Below are 19,525 nucleotides of genomic sequence, written 5' to 3' on the forward strand. Positions count from 1 at the left end.
CTCAACGTGTCTGTTGTAGGGAATAATAATAATGTTATCACCGGCTCACTTGTGTCCTGGCTTTCTGTTCATTGCTCAATAGCATGTTTTAGTTAACGTTCACATTATCTGCACAGACCCAGCTTCAAAGCGCTTAGGAAGTCAAATTGTTTTTTTAACGTTTTTTTTTTTTATACTGTCAGCGCTTACTAGGGCTTTTATTGGAGTGGATGAGTAAAACAATACGAAAGAACAAACATGTGCGCAGAGATTACGAGGTGACACTAAAACTATGCCAGCATGTAAAATGACTTAAGCGTAAACTCAAGCGTAATTGGGTAAACACGGTGCGAGTTTTTTGTTTGTTCCTTTTTGCGGTTTTCGCTTCCCTATATCAGTCGACGGACAGTGCGTGCAATCATCATCATCGTCATTTGTTTTACTCGAAGACCCAAAAGTATATTAGACAAGGGGTGAGCTATACAAAACAACAATCAACACAACTTGAGCAAACGCTAACGCTGAAATCTGTACAAGCGGTTAGAGAGGAAGAGGGCACTGGCAGCTCCCACTATATTAACGTTAATTGTGGAAACAATATGGTCAGGTAGCGTGTTTCCGCCTTTTATGGCCAATGGTAATGTGGTCATTTGTTACGAGACTGTGGACGAAGAAAATTCACATTATTAACATGAACGGTCGAGACGAGGGAAAATTCGGTGAGCAGGTGATGGCAAAGATTCTCTGAGATTCTTGTTGTCATAGGATGTTCGATGAAGAGAGAGGCGGAACACGCTCCTGCGGAGAGAGTTAGCTGACTGGCGTAATCCTGATGTTCTAGTATATAGAGAGTAATCAGAATAAATGAAACAGTGATCTATTTTGAACGGCTTCTAGGGTTTGCTTCCCCAATATGCAGACCATATTGGGGAAGCGTATTCTAATTTGGATCTTGCCAACGTAGTTTGGCAAGATCCAAATTATATATATATATATATATATATATATATATATATATATATATACATACATACATACATACATACTGAGGGTGTCGTTAATTTGAGGTTACGGCGTAAAAATTCCGAAAGTGTGGTTAGTATTAGCAACGACAGAGGTTACGTGTGTAGTGCATGATACATCAGAGCTAAGCTGGATTCGCTGCAGGTATTTGTATGATGAACGAGGTGTCACTGAGGGTGATGCAAGGTGATACGCAAACGATGGAACGAGTGAACGGCGTCAAAATGAGAGCAATTTATAAGTTCATTAAAATTAAAAGCCATTGGCCTTTTTTTTTTTTTTCACCACCGAGTTAGTTATTACAGCGGTGCCATCTTTTTTTTTTTTTTGGCACCACCGAGTTTATTATTGCAGAGGTGCCATTTTTTTTTTTTTGTACCATCGCAATAGATCTTTTTGGAAATTGCACGCCATTCAGTGGCTGCTGTGCCGGTTACACGAGTCTGCCAGTGTTCGGGCACGTACTCTGAGCATCTATTGGACACGTGGGCTGCGTCAGCGCTCGGCATGAACTCGGCTCAGCTCGTATCGGAAACGAGCGCCGCGTCAGCGGTCGGCGAGGACTCGGATCCAATCACGCGCCTCGTGTCGGAGGATGAATAAAGGCTAACGGTGTACCCTTTATAACGGGCGGTAGCTTGCGCCACCTAGCCTAAAAATCAAGAACCAAGAGTATGATTTATTTCCTTTGGCCTTTCCCTGATCACCAAAAAACAAGAAGCTATGCGAAAAAACACAACGAAGAAAGTGAGCTCATCCGCAGTGATCCCGACGCGGCGGTCAGCAACAATAACGCAACGATAGCCTTTCACCTCCTAAACATAGGAACATGGGCATACCCAGCAGCCGCAGACACCCCGGAAGAGGCCGAAGCGCAAGCAGTCTTGGCTGCAGTAGAACACGCAAGCAGCAATACAATAGAAAGGGCCCGAAATTCGTACCGAAACCACCAGAGTGTAACTTTTGTAGAGAAAAGACCCCACCAAATATCGATCACCTCCTGTGGGACTGAAAACACTTCAGAAGAGAAAGGGAGGATGCACATGCGACAATAGATCCCGAAGATAAGCCCAAAAACATTAATGAATGGATAAAACCAGCAGGGGTGTCCAGAAGAAAACTTCAGCTGCTCAGATCCGTCCTTTCCTACCTTTAGAAAACGGGCCCCAGTAAAACTTTTTGGATTTTTTTCTTAGGCCATGCCGCAGAACTATTGCCTGAGTTTTAATTATGAAAGAAACAAACGTATTTCCTCCTCATCATCGTTTGCCAATTCGCTTGCCAGTTGCAATTTCGTAACTATCACCAGGTGATGTGGGATATCACCAGGATGACCTTTTGGGGATCAAGCAAAAAAAAAAAAAAAATCTCCCCCTTCTTCTTTTCATCCCCCTGGCGAGGGAGTCCCAATTTTCCTCTGTCCCGACTCCCGTCTGTCCCCAGCTGTGTCAGTCAGTTGTGCGTCATTTTATTTTCCCTAGTTAATTTTCACGTCCTCCAATCTCCTCTTTGTTGTTAAAGTGCACATATCATCCATTCTTCCATTCTCGTCTGCAAACCCCAGCGCTCCGGCCAAATCCGCCACCCCCTCGAGAAGGGTGGGTGCAAACCCTGTACACCTCAACACCACATGTTCTATAGTCTCGTCTTCCCCTTGGCATACGGCACACCGCGTGTTCATTTCCTCATAACTTTTCCAGTATATATCCTAGTCCTCAATACTCCCGTTCTAGCCTCGAATAACAACGAGCTCGCCCGTGAATTATTATATTAATATTCTTTATTTCCTGTTTTCGCCCACTATACATAGTCAAAGCTGATTTTCACTGCATTCTTTCCTTCCACATCTTTATATCGGCTTCTTTTACTTCCTTTTTCACAGAGGTGGTCTGCTCTGCACCAGCATCTGGCTGTTCGTATTTGAATTTCAGTTTTTAGGTTCGGTTTGTCCATTTAGCGTTCACTCTTTTCATGTAAGATGACCTTTCTCGCCCATCGTGTTTCTTCAATTTCGTCTAGCCTTTGTTCAAATTTCAACTTACTGATCGTCTCTCTAGCCTCGAACGATGCCCAACCCATGTCTCCTTGCACTCCTTCATTCGGTGTACTTCCGCTTGCCCCCAGTGCCATTCTTCCCACGCTCCTCTGCCAGGTCGAAGCCCGACCTGCCAGGTCGAAGCCCGGCTGTAAGCTCGACTGAACCTCGGATTTTATGCATAATACCGCATTTCTAAAAGACAATCCCGGCACCACGACTCCTTTCCATATTCCCCTAACAATTTCATATGTATTGTAATTCCATAGTGCCCTATGCTTTATAATTGCTGCATCCCTTTTTCCTTTCTTTAACAATAGAAACAATGGCGACCGCCAATGTTGATTTACTCGACGTTACTGGATCAAAGTCAGTTTAGAAGCGATACTTCGTTTTACCTCAAATCCAAACGCAGCGGGCTTTACGAGCTGATGGGACCAATCAGAAGAGCACCCTCATGGTGCTCGCCATGTTTGTGTGGGTGTTCTGTCATCGCTGAACCGATCATAAACAAAAAAAGGCCCATTGACTCGCGCTTTTGACACCGCTTGGTTGATCTAATTAGGTCTTAGTGTCGGCTGGGTCTTCTGCCGGGCAGAAAATCGGTTCCGAATTTCCTTCTCTCCCTTCCCTCTCGGGCTCTTCTCTCCTCCTCTCCGCGCAGGGGCGGGTCTCTGAGCTACTCGCCGCAGAAAGGAGGAAAATGTCTCCCTCTTTATCGAATGGAAAGGAGGAATTGAGGGAGGGTGCTGAAACGATCTTTGGAACACCTGGCGACTTTTTGTGGCTCGTCCGCTCGGTGGCGCTCGCTACGCTATCAGCCTAAAGTTCCTAGATGGGAGCTTTCTGCAAGTAGCGACATTCTTTGAAGCGCCGATCGCGTCACGGTGCAGGTTTTAGGAAGTGAATGGCGGCTCACAGCAGAAAAATTAACTGAATGACGCCATTTTGTTCCGGCGAAATGTGCTTTGTCATTTGTATTGGTTGTCGTTACTTGTAAAAAGAAGCATCGAGGGACTTTATATCGGTTTATGTCAGCCCGCCCCATGGACAGAAGGGACGGAACCGGTAAAACGTTGGATGCACATTGCCCGCGGTGGAAAGTGATTCTAGTGTAAAGGCCCGTTCACATTCTTGCAACCGAGTACGACCGAGAGAGACAAGACCGGTTTTTAAGCTTCTTGCGACCTCTTAGGACCGGATGCGCTACAGCGGAGCTGGGTCTAAGAGATCGCAAGAGGCTTAAAAACCGGTGTGGTCTCTCTCGGTCGTACTCGGTTGCAAGAGTGTGAACGGACCTTCACTGTTAAGGCCCGTTCACACTCTTGCGACCGAGTACGACTGAGAGCGACTTCTTAGGACCGGATGCGAGGCAGCGGAGCTGGTCCTAAGAGATCGCAAGAGGCTTAAAAACCGGTCTGGTCTCTCTCGGTCGTACTCGGTTGCAAGAGTGTGAACGGGCCTTTAAGGCCCGTTCACACTCTTGCAACCGAGTACGACCGAGAGAGACCAAACCGGTTTTTAAGCCTCTTGCGATCTCTTAGGACCAGCTCCGCTCAGCGCATCCGGTCCCAAGAAGTCTTTCTCGGTCGTACTCGGTTGCAAGAGTGTGAACGCGCCTTTAGAGTAAACATATAGTTTGCGTGAAAGTTCGCGCAAAAGGAGGGTTGTTCTAAAACGGTCCCTCTCCGTTGTCCGGGGAGGAGTTGCGGCTGGTGATGCTAGGAACACTATTCCTCCCCGCATCTCCTCCAGGGGCGGATCCACAACTCAGTTTTGGGGGGAGGGGGGGGGGGGGTGACGGAAAATTGTAAGGATACTATTCTCCCACTCTTTCGTGTGCACCGGGGGGTCCCCCCATGTCAAACTGCCCTCCGAGAAGGAAGCAGGGGTGAGGGGGGGGGGGGGCGGCCGCCCCCCCCCCCCCCCCCCCTTTTGCCTTTTTTCCCCCGTTGGATCCGCCCCTGATCTCGTACCTTTCGCGCGCAGACAACGGAGAAGATCCGTTTTCGAACGACGCTCTTCCGTGGAGCCTGTCAACTGATAGATCTAAGAACGTTGACTCGATGAAAGGATCGTGTGCCTACGTCTACCAGTTCGCCCGAACATAGCCACTTCTACCGCCCCCTTTTTTTTTAGACCTTTTGGATTCATTCCGTCCGCGAACAGTGTTCGGGGGCAGGAGGACGGAACGAACAAGGCAAAGTCTCCCCAACGAATCGCGTCGGTATGTGGTCGGGTCGTGTGCGACTTGGGGAGCTGCCAACGCACGACAACGGGGAACGAAGTGTCTCACGTTCTCACGTTCGTCATCCCGACACGGCAGCTTCGGCGAAAAAGGAAAAAGAAAAAGGTTTCCTTTAGTCGCACGACTCGGCAGCGAGCGAAAGCTATCGCCCGCGTGAGCCAGATAGAAAGAAGGATCGAAGCACGTGACAGTTCTCTACGGGAACGCGGCAGACGCGGCACTCCGATAGTCTGTTGTCACGTGATTATACTCAGCCGCTCTGAGTGGCTCGCCGGGGCGGTCTGCTTTCGCCGTCTGCAAAGTTACGCTGAAAGGTCGTCGACACTTTTACGTTTTATTTACTTTTTTTTAAGTATATATCACGGATATATATGCGTGCGTTTTGCGGCGACAGTTTACGTTTTGTGCATTTGCGACGCACGGCGCGTCCTTCCTTTATTCTCGGTGTCGTCGTTGCTTTTATTATTGGATCTGTAGCAAAGTTACAATAAATTTTTGTCCTACGATTTTTTTTTTCTTCTTTTTCCTCAGAACATTGAACTTTTGGCGTGATTTCCAGTAATTCCGGTCATTGTCGCTTTCCTGTTATAGGGGCGTTCGGTTTCTGTACCATCACCGCCGGTAGCTCAGGTTCCTCTACCTGTACACTGATGTGACTCTTCCGGTGTCTGTGCAGCATTGTCAGAAATGCGTGCGTGTAGCACTTATTGAACAGACTTCTTTACGCGATTCCTCGTGCTAGGCGAAGCGTTCTGCGGAGCTATGCCCTCTCCCTTGTGTACGCAAATTCTGCGAGGGAGAACGCGAAAGCGCTCCACGCATTCAAAGGCGAGCACGCGTTTTCTACCGAGAATGCATTTCCTTTCGCGTCAAGTCGTTTTACTTGCGTCGTCTGCACCGCGATTTGCGGAACTCGTACCCAGTCGATCGCCGGTTCGTGCAGTTCCAAGAAAAACAGGTCGATTGTGGATCGATTCAATATGTGAGGACCGGTTTTGTTTAGTTTTTTTCTTTCTTATTTCCTTTCCTTTTCGTTAGGACGAGCTTTATTTCGCAATAGGTAGCTGTAAAGTGGCTTCGGGGCGTTGTCAAGGTCACAAAATGACCGTATTTTTTTTCTGTGAAGATGTAACGAATGCAATGTTTCTTTTTTAAAGGGGAGGGGCGGGTATTGAACGTTTGAAAGTGATTTTATCTTCATTCTGTGTCGTCATTGCGTGCGCTGCCCCCCCCCCCCCTTTCCCTCTTTTTTTTCCGTGTTTGTCTGTAATGACGTCGCACCCGTTTTCGCGATTCTACTAACCCGACTTCTTTCCTTTTTGTAATTTCTTTTTATATGACCTTAAACTGTTTCACCTGCTTAACAGAATGAGTAGTAATCAATTTCTGCTTTCGGAAGTCTCTTTCAACTTGACCTTGCCGCTTTTCCTTTACTCTTGACGTTGAGAGATGGAGGTATATTATTTTGCCCATTTCAGTTGACTCATTGTCAGAATATGTCTCAAAAGTTCTCACTTTTGCCTAAACTCGGTGGAGCTGCATCTTTATATATTTTGAGTCTCTCACCTAAGGCTTGGATATGGTTTAGCCTATGTGTACTTTATTAACTCTTTAACATCTTTTTTTTTTTTTTTGCTGCTGGGGTTGATTTTATTAGGACGTGTTACAGATTTACTTGACACATTTTATAGCAAAGCAGTATTGAACGGTATTGAAAACTTTGGGATTATAGTGAGAAAAAGAACAAACACAAAGGTCACTGCTTTTAGCATTTATTTAATTTTTTTCTTCATTACATTAATACATTTCATTTTCTTAAAAACTTTCGAATTTGTATAAATCATATTGTCAAGGGTACAAAATTGATGCTATGTGGGATATTAGCAGGACATATTTCACATTCTGAATTTTGAAACAGGCTTAATGGTCGTGTTACATTAGCTTGCAGTGAACTTTATAGTTGGTTATTGAAGTAATTCTCTTTTTTTTTTTCCCAGCAAGGCTCAATGTCAGCAGTTAAGTCTTTTAACTGCTCTTAATATTGCATTTATGCCTTGCATGGCAAAGCACTCTCTTTAGATATATGGGTACTCCAATAAAATTACCTGCAATTTTCTCAGCACTTTTTTAGACCACGTATTTATTATGAATTTTTTTTTTTACACATTCTTTCTTGCTACTAATCCTTTTTTTTTTTTTAATGCAGTTGGATCACCTTTTTGTCACTAGATTTCCAATTTAACCTTCGTCACTGTGGCAACATGTTTGATTCTAGTCCACTTGCCTGTAGCTATTATGTATCATAACAACAACTAATCGCAAGGGCGAGATGTGTACCCCATGACTGAAAGTCATTTCCTAGTTCAGCTGTTTTCACTAGTGATGGGCCAAACTTTTGCCGAATCGAAAGTTCGGTGCCGAATCTTAGGATTCGGCAAAGACAAACTTTTGCCAACTTTTCTAAAGATTTGGCCAAGATTCGGCAAAAATACATTGTTACCAGGCTCGTTGATATTTCGTTTTTTTTCTGGCGAAAGAAAGGTTTTATGTTTCTTTTTTTTTTACCTTAAATGCAACATATTTACAAAATAAGGTGATATTCTGCAAGATAATTGTATCGGTGTCGTTTTTGTGTGTTTACTGGTGATTTTAGTGACTCCTTGCAGAAGTGGCGTGACAACGAGGTTGGGTAGAAGCGGGTGTGGCGCAGTCACGAATCACGCTACGAGAGTTTCGGTTTTGAGGCATCATCAGCGCAAGCCTGCATGTGTGTGTACATTGCTAAAATGAAGGCAATAACGCTGTGTTCTTGCTTTCTCTGGGAGTCACCGTTTTGTGCGTGAAAACGAATGCAACGGTTGCTGAGCCTTCACCAGAAGAGTCGGCTTTGCATGAAAGAGTGTGTCCCATATTCGCAACATCTCGTTTTTAACCTTTAAAATTCCGGTTTCTGGCGTCAGGACACACAAACGTTTCGGAAGATAGGGAGAGTGAATGTCGGATGTGCAACGTCGAGCATTAAGCGCCGTTCACACTCTTGCGACCGAGTAAGACCGAGAGAGACCAGGCCAGTTTTTAAGCCTTTTTGCGACTTCTTAGGACTGGGTGCTATGCAGCAGAGCTGGTCCTAAGAGATTGCAAGAGGTTTAAAAACCGCTCTGGTCTCTCTCGGTCTTACTGGATTGCAAGAGTGTGAACGGGCCTTTATAGTTCTGTGTTCAGTTTTATGCAGATATATGAAAATAGCGAAATAACACTAATTGAAAAAGCAATATTATTTTGTTTTCGCACAAACAATACTTGTGAGCCGAAAACAGAATTATTATAATTGCAAGGAGTGTTTTAAAGTAATTGTCGGCCAATGTTTCAGAATGCACCGCGTCATTTGTCACTTGCGGTGTGGACTGCGTAAATTACTGGTCGATCTTCTATTCTTGCGGCAGAAAATATTGAAGTGAACCACACTCGCTCATAAACGCACAGCTACCGTGTTCCCTACCCCACACCGCGCCGTAACTGCTGGTTGTACTACACTGCACGATGGTAATCGCACGACTGCATGGCGTCCATTTGCAATCCAAGGCTCCGTTGGCTCCGTTGGCTCCGTCGTGTTCTCGCGCGTGTGCAGACATTTGCCGAATCTTTGCCGAACTTCCCTGCAAAAGTTTGGCATTTGCGGAACTTTGCCGAATCTAAAATTCGGCAGATTCGGTCCATCACTAGTTTTCACAGAGGTAGTAGAGGATGGATATTGCGGTATGTCGGGAAGTGTCCTAAGCGAGCGATGCCTCTTTGTATTTTTCAGGCACAGGGCACCCCTGCAGAAAGTAGATGTTCCTTTCGAGGAAAATGCGGCATAGACGAAGACACGGAGAAGGAACGACCGTGCCTATATACAGGGGAGGGACAGCCGATGCAAGAAGAAGGCTTGAGCATCCTTCAAGAGCTGTGTCCTCATTTGATAGAAGGTGAGACACCCGCCAGCATTGGAGAAGCGAGCAGTGCAAACCAGTGTTCCTATATCAAGCCGGCTGTGAAACTCCACTTTGAAGAGAGGGCTGTCTGTGCTCTTGTCCCCCCTCGTCGATGGTTATGATTATTACCATCATCACCATCAACAACTTTTTCTGCTGCTTTGGAAGAGTGGCAGACAGTTTCCAGATGTTTGTGAATGTTTGTGATGGTTCTTTTTAGTTCTCTTGATTTTTTCAATTATTTAGACATCTTTGTGCTGTGCCTTGTAGGTGCAAGGAAAATTTTCAAAATGATCTTGTTCCGTACACAAGATTTAGTTTTTGCTTCCTACAGATCTTTTTGTCGCTCGTCTTAGTTTGAAGGCGGCGAACACGAATTCTCGTTCCATAATTGAAATAAGAGCACCGACTTGACATAACAGAAGAAACAATTTCGTTAGACGTTTCGTCTCCCATGCGGAAAAGAAAAACAGTGGGGTATTCTTTTGACTTTCCGGCCGCGAAGACTTTGGCGAGGGAGGACAGATGGGGGCCCCGAAAGCTCCTAGAATCGTGGTTTGTTCGCAGGGACACATCCGTGTGTAACAAAAACCGCGTCCCTCTCCACGAAGCTTATACGGACATTCGTGATAAATAGCGTTGACTTGAGGTTGAACCTTCCATTTGCTTTGTAACTACTGAAGATGCCTCCCGCATAGGAGGCGAAACGTCTAATGAAATTGTTTTTTCTGTTATGTCAAATCGGTGCTCTTATTTTAATTATGACGTCTCCCGGCTTTTGGAGTATTTTTGAATTCTCGTTTCAAACGTCCGCTTTCGGCAACATTGACCCTTAAAATGTGAGCACTACCGATCTCTTGTGCGAAAAAGCTATGCTTTTTCCAATATGGCCTAGAGAGCGGGGTAGTTGTGCTGAATTTTTTATGTCAACTAGCCGAGGTCAGCGCAGGGTATAGGTTGTACACAAGTGCTGCGTCGCCACTGAACTGGAGCTTGTGTTCATTCAGCGAGAATGCAAGTACCGGCCGAACTCTGATGCCGCACTCGTGCTCAACCTATGCTGCACTCTGGCCTTTGATGGATGACGTAGAATATCCAGTACTGTGACCTCAATATCTGCACTCGGTGTAAGCTACTTAGTGCTACGTCCTCAAGGCTAGCATATCTTCCGCTGCGCTCTAACCCTGTCAAATCTAGTTGTACGAGCACATGCGAACTGAGACAAAGCCACGTGCTTGTGCAGTGACGCGGGGCTGCAGCGGCACTGTGGAAGCAACGCTAGCCTCGATGACACAGCGCAAAACAATTGACGCCAAGTACAGGAGGTGCTGCTTCTTCTCGTTTACTTTCCTCGCCTCTGAAGACCCCTCGCACAACGTCTGTCCTTGCTGGTTTCTCCCACAGGTCAGGCAGAGCCAAAATTCTGCTGTGACTACCCGCAGCTGGTAACGATGAAGGCCGAGCTGGAACAGCCCCTCGGCCTGGGCATGGGCAAGTGTCCCACGTGCTACAGCAACTTTGTCCGCATCTTTTGCGGCTTTTGCGACCCAAACCACGCCGACTACATCGCCATCAACAGGACCGAGCCGAGTGACGAGCAGGAAGGGAAGGAGACGGTCCTGGCCGTGGACTACGCCGTCAGCAAAGAGTGAGTTTGGTTTCTTTTGCTGGTGCGAGAGCCTCCCGGTGTCATTCTTATGAGCGAGGAGTTGTGAGGGAGAAATCTGGTGAAATTTCCCATTGTCCTTTCGATTCAATTGTGTGCAACACAGTTAGTATGCACCCCGCAACACTGTCAGCACGTGTGCGACATTGGCCCCTTTTTCACGTTTTGCTGAGGCCGGGTATTGGCAAGCCTCGAAATTTGCTGCTTAAAAGGAGAGCGCACCCCCCAAAAATTTGTTCTTATTTTTTGCGAGGTGATCCATTATGGTTCAGAAGACTACTTAATATTTTGAAACAGTGTCACATATATTTTTATTACAGACAAAATATGTAACTGCTCAAAACCGAAACTGGACACGGGAGGAAGAAGAAATATACCAAAAGTCACGTGCCTGTGCTACTTTCTTTTTTTCTATCAACGTATTTGCAGTTTTTTTTAGAAGCCACAAAAAATGGTATATTTTTTTGTCCATTGCTAGTATTGAGTGTGTGCCTTCGATGACCCTCGACTTTGATTATCTTTGGTGGTTGTGTCTAAACCAAAGAAAACAGCGCATGACCACGGAAAAGACAGTGAGTGCGATTCAAACTGGCCAGTTCTCAATCGGTGGTTTTCGTGTGGAAAGAAAACAAATTTCGAGCCGCAAATTGTGTTCTGGGTAATTGGGCTCTCATATGTCGTGTAAAAATAAATACATTGGCCAGCATAAATACCCTGTCAGTGTCCCTTTAAGCTGATGCCTCGAACGATAACCTTCCACCGCACATATAGTCCCTGACAGAATGAGAATTGCAGTGTGTCTCTTTGTGATGCCCAGCCTTATGCACATACTTGCTGCCTTCCATTGCTCTGTGGCTGTACATACAGGCTCCAAAGCCCTAGAGATGCCAAAGTGTTATCGAAGGCAGGAAGCTCGTGCCGGACGTGGGACAATTGAAAGATCTCACTGCAGTCCTTATCTTGTTTGTGACTATATAGAAGTTTTCATGAGAGCCTTTCAATTCTAAAAGAGAAAATCAGAAAAAAAGAATGAAAGATTTGCGCTCACCTGTTCGGGCTATGTTGGACTTTGTTCAAGAAAGGTTGCCTGAGTAGACCCGAAGGAATAGCCAGTGATATATTATCTCTTACTCTAGATGAGTACTTCTTTAATAGCCAGTGAGAGAGGGTTCCAGTTCGAAACATACTAGGTAACACTATGTGCTGGTGTAGGAAGCATGCAACATAACTGAGCAGCTTAAGTAATAAAGCTTGAAAAACAGTTTAATTTTTGCAGCCGTATCTAAAGCAAGAACTTGAAAATGGCTGTTTGTTTCTCTAATCCCTTATGCTTGCGTTTAATTTATCATTGATTCAGTGAGCTAAGACTGCCATGTTGTTTTGGTTTTGTTTTTATAGAGATCAACACTATATTAAAACTGCAAGGTATGCCACATACAGTATTGCCTACAGGCTTGCACAAGAATCTTCATGCTTTTGTGGGCCTGTGAGCGATTCTGTATTTTTATACTGTGCAATAAAAATGTATTATTATTATAGTATGATTATGGAGGTTGCAAAGTCTGCCTCATTCTTGCTGCTGTATGAATTAGATCATGTCATTTTATATAGGGCAGGTATACTACATCCCTTCTAAGGTGAGCATTTCTGACAGTTTCACAGAGCGATGCAGCAGCACAGCCCTGAAACCATGACAAGCTTTGAAGTGTAGTGCTCAGATCAGAGAGGCCCTACTCTAGCTTTATTGCAATATTAGGAGAACCTTATTTTCTATTCTGGTGCATGAATAGTGGAAGCGAGGGAAAGAAACCATTAAATCAACAGCTTCACTGAGCCTCTTTTTTTTGTAGGTTTATATAACACATGTGTAGCATCAAATTATGCACAGCCAGAGTATAGAAACTGGACATAGCATGTATACCATCAGAAAAACAGCTTTTTGCTAGTAATTTATTAATTTCTATTCGACATTACGCAAATATTTCAATGTGAATGATGTAATGTCCATGGGTGAGCATTTAGGAGATCATTTAGCATAGTATAGGTAATGTGTATTTTGGTGTTTGCATAAAATAATTACGAGCGAACTGTCCCCTTCTAACGCTTCCGGATTTAATCGAGGTGCATTGTTGTTCTCTCCTTTAAACGCTTGCAGGTTTGCGCACGGGGCCTTCGACTCGTGTGCCCACGTGCAATCGGTGGTGACGGACAACACGGTGATGCAGTTCATGTGCGGTAGCAAGGGCAAGGACTGCACGGCGGCCGACTGGTTCACCTTCCTGGGAAGCACCTCCGACGAGAACGGCTTTGCTCCGCTCAAGTTCAACTACATCATCACGGGGGAGAGGAGCATTACGGCCAGCGGCGTTTCCCTCAAGCCGTTCAACCCAGGCCACCATCGGTGAGTGGCCCGTCTCGAACGCTTCACCTTTTTGTGAAGCATCAAAACTTGACATCGTGGTAAAGGGAGGAGACTGCCCAAAAGGTATCCTTGGCTTAACATGAGTGAAACATACGGTATATACTGCAGTTGTGAGGCAGAATGTAGTGCAATGTTTCATCTGTGTGCGTGACTTAGAGCACTGCACGGGCCGGAATTTCTAGGCCCGGCCCGACCCGGCCCGGTAGAGACACGGCCCGGGCCCGGCCCGAGCCCGACAGAATTTTAAATTTCTAGGCCCGGCCCGACCCGGCCCGAAAGAGACACGGCCCGGGCCCTGCCCGAGCCCGACAGAATTGTTAATTTCAAGGCCCCGCCGGACCCGGCCCGATGGCTGTAGCCCGAAACAACCCATTTCCAATTGAACCCGTCCTGTTTCGACCCGCTCCCGAAACCAGCTCCCCGTTTGAACCCGTCCTGTTTCGACCCATTCTTTAAACACCCTTCCCATATGAACCCGTCCCGTTTCGACCAGTTCCCTAAACGCCCTTCTCGTTTGAATGTGTCCTGTTTCGACCCATTCCCTAAACGCCCTTCTTATTTGAACCAGTTTCCGAAACACCCTTTGCGTTTGAACGCGTTTCGTTTCAACCTACTTCTATAAGGCCCTGCACATCGCAACCTCATCGCAAAAAGTCTCCATCGTTCTAAGCCTGGTCTGCGCACCTCTTCTGTTTAAGAATATGTTCTGAAGTAGCTTTACATGTCAACGCGTTCTTAAAATATACAACCCTTTCAGGCAAGCTTAAGTTTAATATATTCCTAGTTAACCCCTTAAAACATTTTTTTCAAGATGGTTCCCAAAACATGCAAGCGCGGAACGGACTATGTACACTGCGCGACACTGATACCGCGAACACGACGTTGGCTCTTTTTTCGAATTTTACTTCGAAATGGTTTTAGTAGGTGCCAAAGTATACCGCTTAGGTCTGTGGCCCAGATGAGCACTTCTAAAGACACTAATATTTTTGAAAACAGCGTTTTGATTCTATGAGATAAGCATAAAAACACGACGATCGCTTGTTCGCGCTAATATAGTGTCGTGCTCTGTGCAATAAGGGAGTCTTAGAATAACGTGCTCAAGCACTTTGGGCAAGCTAAAATTAGCATCGCCATAGGTTTTACATCGCAACGCTATTTTTACGCTACCCAAAGCGCTTGCGTACGTTTTTCTAAATCTTCCTAATAGTGAACTAGATAGTTTTGAGAGCGATGAATCAGACAGGTTGAAAAGCATATGACTGGGACTTTATTTTGTTTACAATTTATAACACAACCCTCGCTCACACGGAAAAAGCTTGAAGGCTTTCTAGCTTCAAGATGTCTTTTAGTTATTATTTTTAACGACGCTGTAGTGAATTTGCACTTCGCTTTATTTGTGTTCAATGAACCTAAAAGATTAATGAGCAAACTTCTTGCTATCAACAACAATTTATGATTTACGGCACAAGATTGCCCGGGCCGGCCCGGGCCGGCGCGGCCCGAGAACTTTTTTGTTCAAGCCCGAGCCCGGCCCGGGCCCGAGAAAATACGTGCTACCCGACCCGAGCCCGGCCCGCGGGCCGGGCCGGGCTCGGGCTTTCGGGCTGGCCCGGGCCCGTGCAGTGCTCTAGCGTGACTTGTGAAAGAAATTATAGCCGTTTTTTGCAGGAACACATTGACATTGCTGAAATAAACTGCCGTTAGAAAACTAATGTAATGCCCAACGTTTCTCTTCACTCGGTATGCAGCAGAATGCCTGGAGAGTGCAACTGTAAAAGCAAGATTTCCAAAAAGTTATTTATTTTATGCTAACATTGGGCAATGAAAAATCAAAACAATTTTTTTTCTTCTTTTTTGTCATGACAGAACTTTAGCATTTTTATAAAAGACATTCACAAAGTAAAGAAAAAAGCCCCAAAACAATGCCACAGTTGCATTGTTCATTAAGTTTCAGTTAAAAAAACAACAATGAGTGAGCCTTTTTTTTTGTCCCATCACCAAACTCTTTTCCTAAAGCGAAATTTACGCAAAAAAACGTGTTACGGAGAACTATGTACTCAAACTGGACTTTTTCATCTGAACAGCCAGAGTTCTATTCAGTGCTTCATGTACAATTGTTTCGTAAACATTGAAAAGTGCGATCTGCACTCTTGCTCCTTCACACACGCGACGGACACACCATATCTATGGTCCTTGCTGCCGCGGACACATAAAAATTTGGGAGTTGACGTTCCCCCAGAATATAGGTACCTCCCAAATTTTTTTGTTTTTTTTTGTTTATAACTATTGCAGGCAGCAGTGTTGCCCAAGCAGAGGAGGATTACAACAGGTGTGGTAGGAGGAGGTTTTCAGACATGTCAATATTTAGGCTTTAACAGGCAATGATGGCAAGCAGTTCCACCGTCCAAAGTATTAGAAAAAAAATGTTCTTTTTAAATACTGTAAAATCTTGTGAGGACGCCCACCCAAAATGAAGAGAGAAATTGGGAAAAACATAGGGTGGGCTATCTTTGAGGATGCCACTTCAAAACTTTATAAAAAATTAACGAGAAGCACCGGGGCACCTGCTTCAAACCACGTGACGCGGGAACTGATACCACAGATCGCGGACACGGCAAATTCACGTTTCACGATGCTATAAACAAGCGGGAATTCGCCACAAACTCCTGTGTCACGGGGAAGGATACCGCAGGTTGCGGACGTGGCAGATTTGCGTCTCACGGTGCGAAAGACCCGTGAAAACCCGCAGAGAACTGGCACCTCCCAGGAATGGATACCGCAGATCGCGGACGCAGCAGATTGAAGTCTCATTGTGCAGTAGAGACACGGGAACCCGCTACAATCTTGCCTGTCACGGATCGGAAACCGATATCGCACGCACAGATTGCAGACAAAAATGCGGGAATACACTACAAACTCGCATGTCACGGAAACAAATGCCGCAGATCGTGGGCGCAACAGAATCGCATTTCACGATGACAAGTCGCGTGGGTTACAGCTAGGGTGTGTACTTTCCGGTGTCGTGAGAGAAATCGGCGGATGTTTTTTGGTGTATATTTATTTTCAAAACACCGGTGTGTTTCGGTGGAACGTCTCACGACGAGGCTAAAAACGGTGATTATCGGTGAAAAAAAAGTGATTGATCACAGAGAGAGAGTTCCAATTTTATTCACATAGTTCATATACTTCTTTTCTAGGAAGCAACTATTTCTCACACTTGGTTATTATAGTAGATGCAAGCATACTTTCATGCTTGCATCTACACGCAAGGAACGTGCTGCCGTCATGGCAGCACGTTCCTTGCGGTTCGCAACCCGCAATTATGAAAACGCACGCTCCTGTATGACACGGACGTTGGCAGTGTCTTCCAGGAACCACAGCAACCTCTGAATACATGGCTTGCACCGACATCACTTGGCCAGACACAATCTGGAAAAGGCACGTGAGAGCCTACCCTCCACTGTGTTAATTTTTCCACAAAAGGGGGCCATGGGAGACACAGTAGGGGAAAGGCGTATGAGAGCTTAGCTTCCACTGCGTTCACCAGACGCTCTTGACCCCCAGAAAGGAGGGCGGACTGACGCCACCTGCAAGCCATGTATAAACACTGGAAGAATGCAGGATCCACGAGATAACACGTTTGACGAACCTCTACGGGGAAAGGGTTTCGCTTGGTCGGAAACTAGCAACGACCGGTGTTTTTCGGTTTTAACCAGGGCGAAAATATCCAACCACCGGTGTTTTTCGGTTTTAACCGATTTTATATTTTCGTCACCGACGGACGTTTATAGGTGTTTTTCGGTTAAAACCGGAAAATGCACACCCTAGTTACAGCTAAGAATTATCGCGCGCCCAGATTGCGGACAAAAACATGGGAATCCGCTTCAAACTCGGGAACGGATACCGCAAATCACGAACGCAGCAGATTCACATTTCACGATGCAATATAGTACACGCGGGAACAACTCTTGTGTTACTGGAGCCGATATCACGCACGCAGATCGCAGACAAAAACGCGGGAACCCGATATGAACTCGCTTCTCGGACGTACCGGTACCGCAGATCATACCACAGATTGTTCCGTTGATGCGCAATTCCCATAGGACATCGCTTGACGTCCAGCAAGAATCGAGGGGGGGGGCAATGTTTTGGAATTTTTATGTTGCAGATATTTAGCCAGAAAAACGGGATGGGCAATCTCTCGGGAGGGGGAGTCCTTACAGGATTTTACGGTAGTTTAGTTCTGGCAGAGTATGAGCATATGCAGAGCGTAAGTTTGTCTGATTCTTGCGGGGGGGTTGTACTGACGTTAAAACGCCAAGCTCTGAGTGGCCTTGACAGAATAATAGTGGGTAGACCTCATTGCTGGCTGCCTTAAGGTCTACCCACTATCCCTCCAATCAGAGCCAATCAGAACGCGGCGTTCTGACATCACCGGTGCCTCTGCTGAAGAAGCAAACCAACTTGAACTCCGCAAAACTTTAGAGTGATTTAATCTTTATGATCTATGCGGTGCAGTAAATAGATACGTAATTCCGCTCTCCTCAGATGCTCGGAGCCATTTGGAGCCAGCAAGCAGCGGTGCAGTTGCAGCGACTGCCCGGAGGTTTGCGTGGCCTTGGAGCCACCGCTGCTGCCACCAGACGCGATGCCTTTCACCATTGGTCGCTACGACGGGATGCTGGTGGTTTCCATGCTCCTCTTTGTGCTCCTCAGCGCCGGCGTCCTCGGAGTTTTCTTCCTCAAGAGCAACAGGAGGCGGAGCTCGTTCAGAGGTATGATGCTTGGGAACATTCTCTGGGAGCGTTCGAGGCTATCTGAAGGATTAAAGGAGGGAGCAGAACGCTGCGAATTTTGAGCACTGACATCAATGGTCCCGAGCAAAAGAATGAGAGAGAGAGAGTTAAAGAAAAGCGGAGAAAGAAAGCAAACGAAAGGTTAAGCGTCTTGCTTTTACCGCGACGAGCTGAAGTTGTTAAGTGCTAGTCGACTTTACTTATTTTTATATAATGCTCGAGGCCAGTGTTTTTTTTGTTTTTGCAAAGTAAGCTAGACAAGAGATAGACACAGACCTTATGGTGCGTTTACACTTGCGGTTTCGCTGGCGGATCCGTAACTGTGGCAAGCAAATTTTGGATCCGGGCGACGAAATTGACTTGTCGTCGTCAGAAAATCTGGATATGGGCCCCAGACCAATTCAATCTTGAGCTGATTTCACCCCCTGGCTCCGTAATCCACTCACCGCCGGTGTGGATCTACCTGTAAATTCGCAAGTGTAGACGCATCATTACGGGCAATGTTCTGCTGCTTCCTTGCGTATACAGTACATCCCGCTTATAACGAACTGGGAAATAGCGAAATTATGGATATAGCGAATGGATTTCAATTTCCCGTTACCGTTTGTATACCTGCAATGAGATATGAGCCCGCTTTTAACGAAAAGGCCCGCCATGGATATAGCGATAAAAAGCTGCAAAAACATACTCATATTAAGTGCGAAGAAAGCTATTTACGGTTCAATTCTAGAAAATAACCGCAAAAACAAACCGCTGCGGACCGATAACACAACTGAGGCGACCGCCACGTCTCTTCCGAGCGAGGGAGGACTTCGCGCTGTTCCGTAAGTTGTCTTTTCCGCAGTACATGTGACGTGCACCGTTGTGCACATTGTGCGGGAAATTTCGAGTTTTCGGCCGTTCCCGTCCGCTCCGCGTTTTTTTCTCCTCCTACACGAAAGCCAACGCCTTGCTGCGAAAGTACACGGATTTCGCGAAACCCTACCTGACTGAACCTACCGCTGCCGACAGTGACTGACTTCGACAACGACATGGCGGGCAAGGAACGGAAAGTTCTGCTTCTGCTTGATAACTGTAACGCGCATCACATCAATCCGCTGCTTAACACCGTGGAAGTCCTCTTCCTGCCGCCAAACACCACGGCCAGGCTTCAGCCGATGGACCAGGGCTTTATTGCCAACTTATAGGTCCATTATCGTTGCCGGGTTGTGGAGCGTCTCCTCTAATGAAGCCCTTTCGATAAAGCCCTCGCGAACTCTGACCCCGTCAATGCAAAGCGAAAGTGACGAGAGTGGCGAGGACTTTGCGAAGAAGTCTGTGTCCGCCGAAACGGCTCTCGCGGCGGCGGAGACCTTCTGAGACTACTTCGCTGGTGCCGAGCG

General features: G+C 46.1%; 1 protein-coding gene across 3 annotated transcripts in view; it reads left to right on the plus strand.

The window, feature by feature from the left end:
• LOC8050645 (NPC intracellular cholesterol transporter 1) overlaps positions 1–19,525 on the plus strand; it is a 108,135-nt gene that overhangs the window by 39,923 nt on the left and 48,687 nt on the right. For all 3 annotated transcript variants that reach the window (XM_029968677.4, XM_029968672.4, XM_029968666.4), the window contains exons 2-5: positions 9,091–9,253; positions 10,664–10,907; positions 13,081–13,326; positions 17,896–18,122. In XM_029968677.4, the coding sequence (XP_029824537.2) occupies positions 9,091–9,253; positions 10,664–10,907; positions 13,081–13,326; positions 17,896–18,122 (880 nt within the window). The remainder of the gene's footprint in view (positions 1–9,090; positions 9,254–10,663; positions 10,908–13,080; positions 13,327–17,895; positions 18,123–19,525) is intronic.

The sequence above is a fragment of the Ixodes scapularis genome, unplaced genomic scaffold (assembly GCF_016920785.2).
Source record: "Ixodes scapularis isolate PalLabHiFi unplaced genomic scaffold, ASM1692078v2 PGA_scaffold7__128_contigs__length_106722199, whole genome shotgun sequence".
Lineage (NCBI taxonomy): Eukaryota > Metazoa > Arthropoda > Arachnida > Ixodida > Ixodidae > Ixodes > Ixodes scapularis.